This window comes from Rhincodon typus, chromosome 22 (assembly GCF_021869965.1).
Source record: "Rhincodon typus isolate 14 chromosome 22, sRhiTyp1.1, whole genome shotgun sequence".
NCBI classification, from domain to species: Eukaryota; Metazoa; Chordata; class Chondrichthyes; order Orectolobiformes; family Rhincodontidae; genus Rhincodon; species Rhincodon typus.
In genome coordinates, this window is record NC_063353.1 from 12495867 (window position 1) to 12512597 (window position 16731).

General features: G+C 38.5%; 1 protein-coding gene across 1 annotated transcript in view; it reads left to right on the forward strand.

Moving 5' to 3' along the window:
* Positions 1-16731, forward strand: part of LOC109930159 (anoctamin-2-like) — a 101259-nt gene that overhangs the window by 56811 nt on the left and 27717 nt on the right. The window contains exons 18-20 of the mRNA XM_020529700.2: positions 8118-8192; positions 8725-8926; positions 12631-12742. Of these exons, the coding sequence (XP_020385289.1) occupies positions 8118-8192; positions 8725-8926; positions 12631-12742 (389 nt within the window). The remainder of the gene's footprint in view (positions 1-8117; positions 8193-8724; positions 8927-12630; positions 12743-16731) is intronic.

Below are 16731 nucleotides of genomic sequence, written 5' to 3' on the forward strand. Positions count from 1 at the left end.
ATCTGCATCTCTTGAGCCCTGTGTGGGAGATGGGTATCAGGAGCAAGGCATCAGCTGCTAGGGGATCCGTAGCATTTGGCATCTTTGAAAACATGACAATATGTTCCCACCTTATGTCCCTTTTTAATTGTCTACTCTCCCTCATCCTGCTATCTTCCTCCTCTGACCTCATTCTCTCAGACCCAGTAACCTCTTCTGTTTTCCTGCTCACAGCCATCTAAGAACTGCCAGCTGCCTAACCAAAATGCAAGAGAGCCACCAGATTAGAGACTGGTGCTGCACAAACCTTAGAGACTAACTGGGAGTTGGGATCGCCATGTGGTGAGTCATTCAGCAAGATGAGAGCAAAAGGATGGTTTGTTTTCCAACTCACTTTGAGAGTGAAGTGTCAGACAGTTTATACTGGAGAGGACTTAGCTGAGGGTCACAATGTGGTGGCATACAGGAGAATGCAGATGGACCATGAATGCTAGGGTGCTGGATGCTGTGATGACCTGTCAGATAGCCTCCTGTCATTGTTCAGCAGTTTGGAAGAGTCCAGAGGACATGCACAGAGTTTTCCCTCCCGCAGCCTATTCTGTTTCCCTGTCATTTTGCAGAGCCTGAGACATTCTGGAGCTAAATCCTTTGTTTGCACAGGTCACCTGATGCTCTGGGTGCCCAGTGACGATGTGGCAATGTTCTGCAGCAAAAACAGTGATTCATCACACTACCTGCAAAAAACATTCCAGATATTTGCAATAGCAGTCATACTTAGAAGTTATTTTACCTGAAATTTGGGTGACTGGCCCTGAACTGTAAAGGTTCAATCTGTTTAGTGTTTGTTGCCTGAAAAGTTTTTTTTGTCTGGAACTGTTTGGCTCAGATTGGATATTCTGGTATTGCATTAGACAGTTGGATTATATCATCTCCTGGTAAGGCTCCTTCTCAGTCTTTTGGCATGAGTCCGTGGCTTGAATGCTAGTGTCTTGAGTAGGGTGAATTACTTGGGTGTTGCATCAAAAGTGACCCTGTCAGAACAGTGCTAGAACTAGTGGCACTAAGCAGATGCAATTTTAGCCTTCTTTTGCTTTAATACATTGAGGTGCATCTTGGAAGAAAATTATTGTCACAGTATTTTCATACTGTCTTAACAGCAATGAAGGTATAGATCTCATTGAAATTATAACTCATACAATAGTAGAACAAGACAGTGATGCTGAACGGTCCACTTTATCCCTATTTAAAAGGAATATGCAACATGATATTAATCTCTAACAACACACTTTGCAGAAGGCTTGCACAACAAAGTACTTGATGTTATAATTGACTACGTAGGATAGAAATAAGACAGGATGGAACGTATTAATAATTGCAGAGCCTAGGGAAGACCTCTTGCAACACCTCTGTGTTGTCAACCCTTAAATCTGTAAAACCCATCTATACAGGGACCAGAGATGAGAAGCTGACTTCCTGGGCCAGCTTACATGCCAGGTTGGATGACAGGGGAGCAATATTTTGTGATTTTTAGGTTTGAAGGAACGATATATTCAGAAGGCATCCCAACATGTGAATGAGAACATTGGGCATGTATCATTGAATAAGATTTTGTTGGAAGTGTTTCTACATAGAAGTGGACAAAAAAAAATTAAAATGCATAGGTGACAAAAATCCTGGATTGCAGTTGCCATTGGTAAATGATAGGTATTACAATCTGGGCCATTAATGTCTTGCTTGAAAAGAGCAGCAAGTCTGTCTCTGTATCTCACAAGCCACTAATGCCAAGATGTAATAGTTTGAAGTGAACATTTTGTGATGGACACATTGAGCCTCTCTACTTGATACAATGCAATGCTGGGAAGCTTTTGCCTCATTGGATTTCTTTATGGGAGCATTTCTTTGACATCTGTCCCCAAGTCCTGTCAACATGTTGAGTTGATATTAACCCTTTGCATTACTTCCTCCTGCAAGGAAGTGGCGCAGAGGCTGGCTGTTCTTTTTCTTAGTGTCTAATGAATAAACCCCAAAGCCAACTATTCCATCGCCAAAGATATCTAGATGGCATTTTAATATTTCTTAGCAAAAAAAGACACAGTTCCTTTTAAATCGTTCATGTTACTGCTATTCATTGCTCCTAGTCTCCACAACATCCCATCCCTGCATCAAACCCTCAACTCTCGCCCATTGATTGGAAGATCCAATGAATATTCTGACAAGGAGGAATTAGGTTTGATCCAGATATCCTGGTACTCCATGCAGAATGATCACAACCAATATTAGAAACTTTGCTGTAGAAGGGTGACCATGAAATAAATAAGGTTGAGACTTTTGGTCCGATTCTCTAATCAGGTAGTGCCATGAGGAATGTTCAAGACAGGAACACTAACTTACGGGCCTCATCCACTTGTTGAAATGATTGGATATTCTGGGGCTGTGACCTGTAAGTTCCTGACCTCTCTGAGAATGAGTCTGATCAGTTCCAATGAGCTTGAGAGCTCCTATGGTTTATCCACATTTCACACACATTCGTGTCTACTTTTAACAAAAGGGCATTCAACTTCTCCTGAAGTGGATCTGATATCTCCCAAATGGCACCTAGCGTCTCCAAGGGACACATGTCATGACCAGAAGGGGTCCCTGGACTTGCCAACAAGGGAACCATAATTCTTCAAATAACTGGAAGTTTCAGGTCCTATCCCAAAAAGTATAAAGCACACACATGTTGTAATTTGGATATCCCACTGGTGAAAATTGGAACTGTTTAAAGGCAGCATCACTTTAGCTTGTGCTGCTGCCTCTGTGAATGGCAGATATGTAAAGTATAACCCATCCGCTTTCACCTGTGCCCTCAACGAAAATTGTGGGTGTCAGATTCAGGTGTAGGACTTTTTTATTCTCTCCTTGGACATGGGCATCACTAGCTTGGCTAGTATTTATTGCCCGTCCCTAGATGCCCATGAGAAGGTGTTGGTGAGCTGCCTTCTTGAACTGCTGCAGTCAACCTGCTACAGGTTGACCCATGATGCCCTTAGGGAGGGAATTCCAGGATTTTGACCCAGTGATAGTGAAAGAACTTCAATATATTTCCAAGTCAGAATGGTCAGTGTGTTAGAGGGGAACGAGCAGGTTGTGGTGTTCCCATGTATCTACCACACTTGTCCTTCTAGGTAGAAGTGGCCATGGTTTTGGAAGGTGCTGTCAAGGATCTTTGGTGAATTTCAGAATTGGGGCTCCAATACTACTTTGGCTATGATGGAGACCTCTCTGTCTTCAGGCTTTAATCTGTAGTCAGTCAGGACATTGAAAGAAGCAACAGTGTAGAAGTGAGGAAGCCAAGCTCCCCAGAGACACGATTCTAACGATCAAAGCGAGTCTTAATGATGGGTTTACAGTCACAAGTTGGATAGCTGTACGTACACAAAATGAGTGAAATGAGAAATGGGTAATGTGAGACCTGTCTTTATTGTTTTCATTTGCAGTTTGTAGTTTGTTTATTATATCATAACATTTCTCAGTAATACTTTACAAATCACAATATGATGACTAGCTTAAGATGTCATCCAACTTCACTCCCTGATATTTGTGAAGTATCAATTGAGTAGCTTATGATTTCACAACTCGAGTTGACTTGGTTTTCACACATGGCACATCTCGATTTGTTTTTTGGCTGCATTCTGCCATTGGAGTGTGTTCTTTTATTCAGATCCTGCCAGTAGGGGGTGTGTGTGATTCAGAAAATCTTTCCTGTTTGTGTAGCAACTTAAAGAACTGACCTGATTATACACAGCTACTCGGGACAGTGCACTGTAAATGGCTCTACCTACTGGATGAGAGGCTGAGCCTTTTGCTTGATGAGGGAGTGGTAAGCAATCCCTTGGGTGGAATCTTATAGGGGTCTGAACAACCTAGGGTGCGGCTAGTCGTGTGGCAGAATTCGATGAAGTTGAACGAGGCCTATTTGAATGTCAAATTCATCTTTTAGGTGGCACAGTGGGATTCTTGCCAGGCAGGAGTGAGTTGCCAATTGATGGCAATTAATGTTTGTTAAGGTGTTTGTTGGCAGCCTGGTTTGGCTCATGAATATTCTGGTTATGACCTTACTAAATTCACCAAGTAAACTAGCTGTTGAGAAACCTGACATGGAAACTGGATTGATTGTGTAGTGGATTGAGCTCAACACTTCCTCCAAACAACTTTGCCTTCTCAGCCATCTCTCGAAACAGTCTTCAAAGCCGAGTCAGGGTAGCTTCCAGATGCCAGTGCTCCTCCTGGTTCACAACGGGCTTTCAAAGATGGCATGGATGCAAAGGGCACGCTGGTCATTGGACAGATATCTGCTGAGCGGCAAACTTTTCTGGGAACAGTGCATGGCAAGATGGGGCAGAAATCAGACATGATAGAGGCCATAGGGGTGGGAACGAGAATTAATTTGCTGAATTTGGTAAGATACAGTGAGAAAACTTGCTTGGCCTCATGGTGAGAATCCCTCCAACAATGTGACTCGCACTTAAAAAGAAAACTAAAAAAGCGTTAGGATTCAGCCCTATGGCACCATTTGAAGAAGGAAGAGCAATGGTCCACATGTCTATCTTGCTGCTTACCCCTCAAACATTAGTGCCAGCAAAATGCCTTTTCTCTGTTCATTCACGGGATGAGGGAATCGCGGGCTAACCTATTGCCTCCCCTTACTTACTGTTTAAGGCATCGTGCTGGATACAAGTCAACAATCATGTTTTCCCAAGGAAACAGAACTAACAGCACCTCAGAGGTAATTCATGTGGTATTAAATACATGGGAGCATCTCACAGTCATGGGTATGTACCTCACTCTGGGACTTGTATGTACAATGCAGAACTGAATTTTAAATCTATTTATTGACCTACATCTCAAAGGAAAGAAGTTCTCCTTTTTGCTTTAACAAAAGCTCTTGTGATTTGACATACCTCAATAATTTCTGTCCTTAAACTTGCCTGCTTTTAGGAGATAATTTCCAGCTATTGTATCAGCATGCCAGCTCACCACTCTATATGTCACCAGCCCCTTTTAATTGTGGGAAATTACAGAATCTGATTGGTCTTGTATGGTGGAGGAAAACCACTTCTTGGTTCAACTAGAAAAGATTTGTGTATTTAATAATATATAGTGTTATATTACGTGTTAGCAAGCAGTTACATGCTATATTGGTCATGACAGATACTGTTACAGAGACTTTGAAGAGGACCAGGTGTTCAGTCTTGCTCTTTCGGGATTGTAAGCATCTCTGTCATCGTGTTCACATGACGCCATAATGGGTGGTGCTTAACTCTTTCAGACTCATATATAGCAGTGGCTTCTCCAGTTACTTCACATCATTGAAACTCCTCATCCCTGACATTATTCTGGTAAACCTACTGTACTCCCTGTCAAAGCCCTTGACATCCTTCATGACATGTGGTGCCAGACTTGCGCACAATACAGCAGCTGAGGTCTAACCAGGGATTTGTGAAGATTTGGCATGACATCCTTGCTTTTGTAATCAGTATCCCTATTTACAAAGCCCAAGTGTTGCATACGTTTTCTTAATTGCCTTAGGAATCTGACCTGTCATCTTCAAGGATGTGTGAACATGCATTTCTAGGTTGCTCTATACTGTATTTTATCCAAATCCACCACACATCCATTCTGTCCCCTCAAAGTATTACTATAGGATTAGACCGTCTCCTTGTTTCCCCTCAAGTGCATCATCACCTACTTATCCAGACTAAATGCACACGCCATGTGTCTGCCCATTTCAACAATCTGTCAGTGTCCTCTTAAATGATGCCAGTGTTCTACCCAAAATGTATAAAGTTGTCACATTTTATATTATAAACTTTAAAACTTTAAAATTGTGCTACAGCCAAGTGCAGATCATTTACCTGCAGTGTAAGAAGAACAATAATTGTCCCAACACCAGTAGTTTGTTGTGGGTTGAGTGAGCAATAATATGCTTTATTTAACTTATCTATACAAAGCATGGGATGAGCAGACATGCCATTACAGCCTTACAGACTCAGGCTGCAGTTCTATATGCTGTGACGTCACTACGTCGTAGATCCCCATGCACATGGTCAGAGGCTATTCTTAGAGTTAAGGTGCAATCAACCCTTGACTTACATTACTGAGGGACATACGCCCCCCCCCCTCCTCCCATCACTCACTGCTACTTTTTCTCTTCTACCACATGAACAATTATGCATCCAAGTTGCAAATATCCATTTAAATGTTGAAAAAGAAAATGTTAGAATATGGGGGTAATTCAGAGCAATAGGAATAATTAGAGAGTTCTTTCAAAGAGCTAACACAGCAATGATGAGCTGAATGACATCTCGCTCTGTGCTGTGTGATTCTGCAAAATTAATTCTGCATTAATTCCCCTTTACTGGTTGATTGATTAAAGGCACTGGCAGCTCAAAAGTGGTTAATCAAAGGATTGTCTTGCCATTGAGACCATGTACTTTATTCAGTGCAAGTAACTTGAAGTCAGTAGCTGCAATTGAATTTTTTTGCTGGGTTGAGATATCAAGACAAACACTGCTTGTGGTTATTTGTGGGAACAGCTGTACTTGTAAGTGAAGAGCAGGCAAAGTAGTTCATACTATTTATTTAACCAAAGGAAATTATTTCAGTTTATTTGGTTATTAATTTTATCTGACTTTGCAGCTTTCTTTTAGGCAAGGACTCTAAACTGAGATGAATAAAAGGCCAATCAAAACTTTTTTGCTCTGTGTTAAGTAAAAGGAAGTTTTGTTATAGCTATACAAAGTTATGATTTTCCACTGAGTAGATTGTACCAATGTATTAAAATCAGCTAAGTACCAAGTTATTGAAGAATTCGGTTGTGTAAACATACACGTACTCATATTTGTTTTAATATTGTGCAATGCCTGGAAAAATAAAACAAATATTTTCCTTCATACGTATCCTGTAATTCTCATAGTCGTTCCTGAGAAGGAAAGAGACAGCAAGGAAAACCCTTGGACTGTGAGTGTCTGAGATCAAAGTTAAACATCAATGGGATTTGGCTGCTAAAGACTTCTGAAATTTCAGAAGCCACTTCACTTAGTGTACCCATAACTTCCTGTGAAATAAGAATTCCATTATCTAATTTCAAGTTGCATGTAGGTCTCATTATCATGGTAAAAACATTCCCCCATTGTCTATTATCTGCCAGTCTCAATTAGCATCTGTCCCTTTCTGCATCTCATTCTGCTTGACACTTTATTTTTATCCCTGTCCGTGTCTCTTAAATGAGGTTCTTGAATTAAAATGGGATTTTCATCCACATTCCAATTGCTTCTCTGTGTCTGTGGTCCTCTTCTTCACTTTTAATCTCCTAATTACAGTCCAGAACTTTGTCTCTGCTGTTACCACAGCAACTGCTTTATTTAATTTTGCACCACTTAGCATTTCGAAATAACCCGATGCTTTGCAGAGCAAATAAAAATACAGACGAATGAGTAATGAATGCACTGTGACATTTGAGTGAGGATAGGTAGCCAAAAGCAAGTTTGAAAAAGTAGATTCTGAGAGGCATTTGAAGATAGCAGTGAAATAACAAAGAAAGCCTTAGTTTTGGAGAAAATATCTCAATAATAGAATAATAGCTGTTACAATACTATATTTTAATGTTGTGCTGCCCTTGTGATTGTAAACTTGAGTCTTTACCTCAGTTTTTGTATTATCAGCATGGTTTTGCTATAATTAATTAATAAGCTATTTTGTGAAAAACAGCAATAGATGTACAAATGTTTATTGATGATTAGACAATGGTAGAACCACAGATATAAGGTTATAACTACAATGATCCATAGCTGTAGTCTGACAGATAATGTTAAACAAACAGTCAATGACTTCACACTTTGCTTTAAAACATAACTGTTTTAATATTTCTTAATTGATTCAGGGACAGAGACTGTGCAGCGCTGCTGGCAGTGTGAGGACTTTCCCAATTGTGAGTGTGAATAGGAGGTGGAGTTATTCCACTGTAAACCCAACATGGTGTCTATAATCACTCCAACATGCCCCCATGCCAGCAGTATAGACTCTCAAAGTCTGCCCTGTGCAGCATTCCATGCTAAATACTTCCTTTATTTCTTCCCATCCCCCACATCATACAGGAAGAAAATGAAAAGCTGACCTGGAGGGATCGGGTTCCTGGCTATCTGGGGAATTTCGTGTCAATTCTGTTCATGGTAAGTTTGCTCACTCCAGTTGAGATTCAAGGAAGCATTGTGTTTGAGGGCAACTTGACTTTCAGTATTGTCAAGTTTTCAATGATACACCTAATTGTGGATCAGTAATCTGGAGATGGTATGCACTGAGCCTATTTACCTCAAGATCACTGGTAAAATCTAAATCTGTTTCTTTTAAATAGGCCCCCACCATCTATAAACGGAACAGAAATGCAGAAGTATACCCAGACAACCATAAAATTCAAAACAGACAATGGCAGTTGAGCACATGTTTTTGCAAAACATTGAAAGATTTCATGATTCTCACAAGCTAATCAGCTTTGCAGAAGAAGATTGACACATGATATTTTTCTTTGCAGTGTTAATTATAAGCTCAGAATCTTTTATTCACAAATAAACAGGTTTCTTTTCTGATATTTCTCAAAAAAGCAAAACACCTCAAAGTTTTACAAAGGAACACGTTATTTAGAGTCATTATTAAGCACAGAGATTTGTGAATGCAGTTAATCCTAAAGTGGTTCCTTCACTGCAGATTGGCCTAACATTTTCTGCTGTCTTTGGAGTGATCATGTATCGAATCTCCATAGCAGCAGCCATGGCGATGAGTACAAATGAGAGCACAAAGTCACACATCCAGGTCACAGTAACTGCAACAGCCGTCATCATTAACCTTCTGGTGATCATCATCTTGGATGAGATCTACGGTGCTGTCGCCGAATGGCTGACCAAAATGGGTAAGCCTATGTCATAAGATAATGGCATTTGGAGAAGTGCATTTGTGAGGATTTGTTTATGGCTTTTGTTATGGACCAGACCAAACCCCCTTCAAATATATCAAGGAGATAGCCTAGACCCCAACAATTTCTCATTTAAAGGTAATCGTAGGTTGCTGTGTTCCAGATGTAATCCGATTGGTCATATTTCTCAGCTTTAAGCAAAACACACTTTATTATTGCCCTAAAGTTAAAATATAAACAAAAAAAAGGGGAATTGTTATAACTTTAACTCTGTTGGAAAACTTAACAGGATAATAGATTATCTAGATACTAAAGAGCAACTGTCCCAATATAGTAACGCCCCATAAACATGCTCTTGGCAAAGGCAAAGTCATTAAAATAGATAGTCTCACATGCAATGTTTCTCCAATCTGGGGGGAAAGAAAGTCAAGAAAGCAGTGAGGCTGAGAGAGAGAATTCCAGCTTTTAGCTGTAACAAAGAGAGAGATTGGGAGAGAGACAGCTTCCATAGACAACTTGAAAACCTTAACAACTACTGAAAGCTAAACTAAAACTCTGATTCTATGGGAGCCTGACTCTACCCATTCAGGCTGCTTCTATTGTTCCAACTTTAAAAAAAAAACTCCAAGGCCTCACAAGCTGTTTACTTTATTGGCTTGGAACAGACCACTCAGTACCTCTGTCTCAACCTCTTTTCGTTAAAAAAAGGACAAAATACACCTCTTAAAGCCATAATATCGTCACACTTTCCATTGTTATGTGACCTTTCATGTCAGTTGTTTTCATCTTAGCTTGAGCAGCCATTAAAAAGACTACAGGAAATACTGTGTCAAAAGTGCCTGCAGCTGAAGTTTTGTGAATTTTCAAAACTGTAGCAAAGCAAGCTGCTGTAAGAAGCAGCAAGGAAAAAGAAAACGCAGCGTGTAACTTTGATGCGCTGGATGAGTCAGAGTGGCTATGAATTTTTCAATCCCTGGTGCTATAGAAATGAAAGGCTATATGTCATTGTAGTGAAATTTCTTCCAGTCTCAATGGCAAAAGATTGAAACAGGTACAGAATTAAGCAAGAACTCTGAAACAATGACACAAGCCGTATTGCAGCTAGGCCTCAATTAAAAGCAGAAAAAGCCAGACTGGAGATGTTTTCCATGCCTTAAAGAAACACTTTGAACCCTCTAATAATTTTTCACTTAGGAATACTATGTGTTCAACATCAGAGCTCGTGAGGATAGGGAGACTTTTGATCAGTATGTGACAGCATTGGGCGTCTAGATAACTCCTGAGAGTTTGGACAACTGAAAATTTATTTCATCAAAGATCGGGTTGCCTTAGAGGAAAAAGAGCTCCTGTTTTGAGAGCATGTCTGCTTAGAGGGCAGAAAAGTTTTCTCAAGAAAGTTGTCAAGAGCAAAATCTCTAAAGTTGTCAATCATTAGCTCGAGAGTTTGAATGCAAGAAAACTGAAGTTTTGCAAGACACTGAGAGATAGTCCAAGCTTAGCAAGAACAAATTAATGGTGGAAAAGAAAGAAGAAAATCTGCAGAAAGGCCAGCTGATCAAAGTAAGAGTGCAAGATGTAAATATTGTCGAGGAAAACAGACAAATGAAAAGGAAACATGTCCACCATGGGAAGGCAGTGCTCCAGTTGTGAGAGAGTCACTTTGCTTGCATTTGCTTAGCTAGATCGAAGAAAAGCAACTCTGTAAAGATGGTTACTGGAGAGATTTCATATGATGATTTTGATAAATCACTACACAATGCAAAAGGTTCACAGAATTAGGTCCACATAAATGGTTGAGAATATGTAGAAGGAGTTTGTCAAGTGAATGTGAAACATCAACTGTCACTATTGATTACTATATAAGTACTGCTGGGACTTTGACCAGCTCACATCAATGACCATTAATGTCACAATAGAATTTCTGAAAATGCACTTCAGTTGTTACAGCATTCAAGACATTGTCTTGAGTGACAATGATAGACATGTTCACAAGGGAAGAATTCAGTGACTTCATGAATGATTGAGAGATTATATACCATTAATCTGTTTACACCATTCTCCGTAAAACAGAAAGGCTGTAGTATCAGTGAAAATTGTCAAAAGAATCATAAAGCAAACAAGCAAATCTAGCACAGATGTATACAAGGTAATCCTTGAGTGGAGAAATACATTTGCTGAGGGCATAGAATGTAGTCCAGTCCAATGTCACCTAACACTTGTGCTACTGTTCCAATATCTTACAAAACTTCTGCAACCAGTAGCAGTAACAGGGTGAGTGATTAAATCAAAATAAAATGATAAGCAAATTTCACTTTGATAAATCTGCCAACCCATTGTTAAAGCTGCCAACTCATTGACAAAACTGAGGATTGGCAAATTAATCACAGTGCAAACATTAAATACTCACAACATGTGTCAGCCTATGTGGCAACTTTGGACATGTGTAGAGCAGTTATCACTTCACACTTCTGTGGTGAATATGAATGACCAGCTGTCACCACTACAGATATATGCATACAATTGCTCCTTCATTGCATATAGCTGGTGAGGAGGGTGTCACCAACTGTATAGAATACAGACTGTCCATAGATGCACCATTCCCTAACAACAGGAATGGATAAGCAGCAACAATTTAGCATGGCAACAACAGACAGTATGGGAACAATACTCCCTGGAGAAAGGACATTGCCCCAGGAATGGCCAGCTGCCAGGTGAACAGCCAACACCATTGTGCATGTGTACCTGAACAATTTAAATACTTTGTATGCAATGTGTATACCAAGACTGATAAATATCAGATTGAGTAGATTAACCCACAGTTTTGTTCATGTTTTTTTTTAAAACTTTGGGTAACTTATAGTTGCAAATTATTGGGCAGGCAATTTGTTTAGTGCTTTTGAATGAAAATAGGAATTTGTTTGTATGAATGCGGTATAGTTGTGGCTTACCACAGTCATGTGACCTCTGTTACAATTTGCATTCAGTTTGTTTTGAGCAGTCGTTAAATGCATAACATGAAACAAATGGAAAGCTTCCAGCAAATGGCTGAAGAACCAATGTTATATTAATAGCATACAGTTCCCTGTTGAGATATTGGATATGGTAAAGATTTCATTGTTACGTCTCTCTTGGCAGTTGGTGAAGGAAGAGACCAGAAATCAATCTTTGCTCAATTTTAGATTTATTTACAAAGTAAGCATGACCACTTAACACTAGTGACAGAAAGTGTTCTTTTATATTTGTTCAGGTAATTTTGCATTGGAGGCAATGCCTTTTGCGTGATGTCCTGAGGATTTAATTAGATACTGTATAAATGCAAACTCACCCTTTTTTTGTGTGTTTGTGGAATGTGGTTTATGTTGCAAACTATAATGAAAAAAGAATGAGATGTATTTGTGTAAGCAGGGTGACAAAATTTGCTACATTATTTCTTTGTTACCAAAACAAAATAGTTGGGAGTGGGTAGTGGTTACCACTGGTTAGCAATTTGGAATAGTAAGAACATTTGCTCAGATTTCATAGAACTTCCAAGAAGTTTTGTGTGTTGCTTATTATCCTACTTTTGTCTAAACAAGGCAATACCGTGAAACTTGACAAGCTAAGAAACATTCGATCCGTTTGCAAATACTGTTCTTTGTTTCAATAGTTCTGGCTTGCTTGGTTAATATACTTAAAATATTCTTTTTGTGTTCCTTTTGCAGAAGTTCCTAAAACAGAAAAAATCTTTGAAGAGAGATTAATTTTGAAAGCATTCCTATTAAAATTTGTCAACTCTTATGCCCCTATTTTCTATGTTGCCTTTTTTAAAGGACGGTAAGTTTGAGCAAGTTACAATACTCCAGAAAATATTTTGAAGCAGAGCTTCTTCCAAATGCTAAACAGGATGAGTAGTTTCTACACTGTTGTAGTACCAACGACTGGTAGCTTATGCTTGAGGTAAAATGCTGCTACCAATCCTGCTGTCAAGCTATTTTTAATCACAATGTTTGGACAAGTTATGACATAGCTTTGGGCAGATTTGGCTGAAAGTCTGGAGCTTCTGACCCAGAGGTTAGGAAACTACCACTATACCACAAGAACCCTTTCAATCCTCCTTCGTGTACTGTGTTCAAGGGCCTATCTAATTAGAAATAGTAGAGGCCAAGAAAATAAACTTGTTTTATACAAGACGTGTTCATTCTATGGTAGCAATATTTATAAGTTACTTGACTAATTAGATATAGGTTCAAAGACTGCCTGGAGTCAGAGATGACATGCTCATTTCCATTGGGACACCATGTGCTATATATTCTTCTCCATGCAAAGACTGTGACATGATCAGACTGGGTGACATTATCAGACTGGGTGGATTAACTCTTTTAGAATTATTACCTGATACAACATCTACCAAAGAATTTTCTCCCCCATAGTTAATATTCATACATTATCATAGAGACCCTTCATAAGTTTTCTGAATTGAGTTTGAGGTATTATAAAGATGCCTAGATTGTTTTATTCTGAAAATGGTCAATCAAATTGGAAGTTTTTTTTTACTTTTTGTTATTGGAAGTATTTTTTAAACACTACATTTTATTTGCAACACATAATTCTATATAACTGCCAGTCTTTGTTACTCACTTAAGGGAAAATATCTGACTGTTTAATGACAGAACTTATTTCTGTCACATTTGAGCAGTTTACATTTGCTAGTTTAGAATTTTTGTGTGTGGATTTTTTGGTTTAAAAAAAAATCTGCTTAAGAACAACCTGCTTAGCTCATGTCGCCTGTTTCTAAAACTTTGGCTGCAAGATTAGGGTGAAATGTTTCTCTGGAAGAGTGACTGAAAGAACTTTTCAATATCATATCTCCAGCTGCATCTGCCAAAACGCCAGAGTCAACCATGCATGATTGGTACCTTGACTACATCTGCAAAGATACCAGATCGGCAAATTCCAGAATCTTCTACAGCTTCTCCTTTTTGCCTTTAAGAATAGCTGCTATTGGCCATTTTTTAAAAGTGGATCTTTGCAGAGATAAATCAATATCAGTCTCCTGACTTTAAGTACCATTGTGTTGGTTATTTGGGTAGTTAAGCAGTTTATCATTTCATATTATAAAATGTGTGTTTACCAACCTGCATTTTAACTAAATGGTGTTTGTTTTATAATAAATCGATAATTTGGTTGATGAATCATTTAATTCTAAGTCAAACATAGAACAAGCGTACAATTAGCCATTTGGGTGTGATATTTTTATTTTACGTTGTGGTGGAAAAGTGTGACTTGAGTGACTGTTTACTCTTCCCATCTCAGTCATTTCAGCATTCTTTTCCTACCACATTGCGGAAATACAGTGGAATGCTAGTACACAACTACTTGCACTTTTGCCATTACCCTATAGCTCCCAAGTCTCGGACCTCATAAATTAAAGCAGTCTAGAGTTTCACAATTCTTCCAGAATGTGCTATCATCAGATTAGGAAGATTGGCAGGTTTTTGGCTTGAGGTCTGTAGATTCTGATCATTTGAAAATCAGTTCTCTGCTAGAGGATCGTTCTCTTTCAGTGCTTTTCACAGCAGATTCCTGCTACACCCAGTAGTTAGTCCATTACCTTTACTGGAGGATTGTTAGTCACCCAAATTTACTTTGTGGAGGAATTCATCCATGCTGAATGAGGCAGTTGCCCAAAAGTCTCATCTGGGGACATCTAATCTCATGAATGTACATCATGGAGACATTTCATCCTCACAATACACTGGTCTTTCAGACCAGGCCATTATTTTTCTGCAGTAACCTGGATTTTTAGATCAGGAGATATGATCTTTTTGACTGTGCCCTGAATCTGTGGTCATTAATCTAGCTCCCTCAGAGTTTTATAGTGCTCCTCTCCATTTTGTGCAAGCAAATCATCATTCAATCTACTAATACATTGGGTGTTGAAGTATGACTTTAATTTGTTGATTAGGTTGGATATCTTCATTTGCCCTCTGTGATTATTTTACTTGTGACGGAAACATTTTCACATCTTCAGCTGGAGGTCTGCTGCTTATTAGAACTATTTTTTTGTTTGAATGACAGCGGATTAAAATGGCGCCCTTGAATTTGCGCAGGCCTATCATCTTGCTTCAAAGTTTGAACAACTTCCCTTTATGATACATAATTTACCTCAAGTGGGTTGTACATTTCATTCTTGTTCTCAGAATTTGTTTTTTTAAGCAAACTTTTCAGATTTCTGAAAGTTCTTCATTAATGATAGGAATCACAAACATTTCCACAACTCCTGTAGAGTATGTGACTTTCTTCTGTTGACAATATGACGCAATTTTCTTTGCCAATATAGGTAATCTCAACAGATTCTTCTGTAAATTTTAGTTTCTCCATGAGTGTAGGAAGCCTAATCAACCAGTTGGCACCTTGACAATTATTCAGCAACAATTTGTTCCTGAACCAATTTTTTTCTTGGAATAGTTGAACTCCTTCAGTTGCCAAAAGCATGTTGAAGTCATATATGTAGGCTCAAAAGTGAAAAGTGCTGACTGTGAATTACGCAAGTATTTTCAATTCCCTTATGCTGTTTGTGTTCCAGAGTTTCTTCTGGTATATCAATACTCTTAACAGATATTCCACTTGTACTATTTAGTTGCATCAATGTAGGCTACAAATTTTGTTTCTTTAGCCGTGGTATTTGATCTGATAGATCAGTTACCCTTGCACCTGTATTGAGATTTAAATGAGCAAGGTGATTATTAACATGCAAAAGTTTTGTCAAATGTGAATTGGTTGGATTACTACTTTTGTCTTGGAATGCCTTAGTTATCTATTTTTTTGGAGATATATTGTCTAATGCAGATATCCTTTGTAAGGGATGCAGTTCTATTACTTAATTGCTCTCCAAGAGTACACATTTTCAGTTTTGTTGCTCAAAAAAGTGCCCTACTTGTGTAGATCTTCTGCAAGTGATCTGTAATTTTACAGATATAGTATTCTTGCTTGTCTGGGAGACTTCATATTCCACAGCATTGACTCTTCGCATGTGTCAGCTCTGTTTATGTGTTGGCTTATCACATGGGTCTGTCAAGTTCATAGAGTAGAGTATATACCTGACAAAGGTGTGTAGGTCCAGTTTCTAACCTGCAGTAAGCTTGTATTACTCCTGAAATGTTTTTCCAACTCTTCCTGATTTCTACTCCCAGAATATTTTGAGTAGTTCTTTCTAAAGTCAAATCTTCTTTGGAATGCAACAAATTCTGACAACCTGACAAAGATTCATCAATTATTTCAGTGACAATTCTGTCTCTTACGGATTCTGATTTCAAAGATGCATCATCAGTTTTCCACTAATATGTACAGATTATCAATGAAAGTATTATCAATTCCATTGGATGCTAATTCTGATAAAACTGAAGTCATCTAGACTTGAAACATTAGCTTGCTTTCTCTCCATAGATGCTATCCGACCTGTTGTAATCTTCAGCATTTTTTGTTTTCAGTCATTCAAGAACTTTATTTGCTGTAAGGTTGAAGTAATTATCAAGAGTTAGAATTTCTTTAAAAAGTATCTGTGCTCGCTTTGGCAATTTATCATGTTGTCTCCTTTAGTACCTGTTGAATACAATAAAATATGTAGTTCTCAATTTGAGATTTAGTATCTATTTTTGAATCAATTCTACACGGTTTAATATTATTGTGATCCAAGATGTCAAATTCTCTTTTTTATTTGTCCCATCTATGAGATTAAAGCTTAATGACATTAATACTTGTCTTGCTATTTTTTCTCAATGTAGTTACTTATGCTTATTCCTTTAAAGCTGTTTAAAATTTGT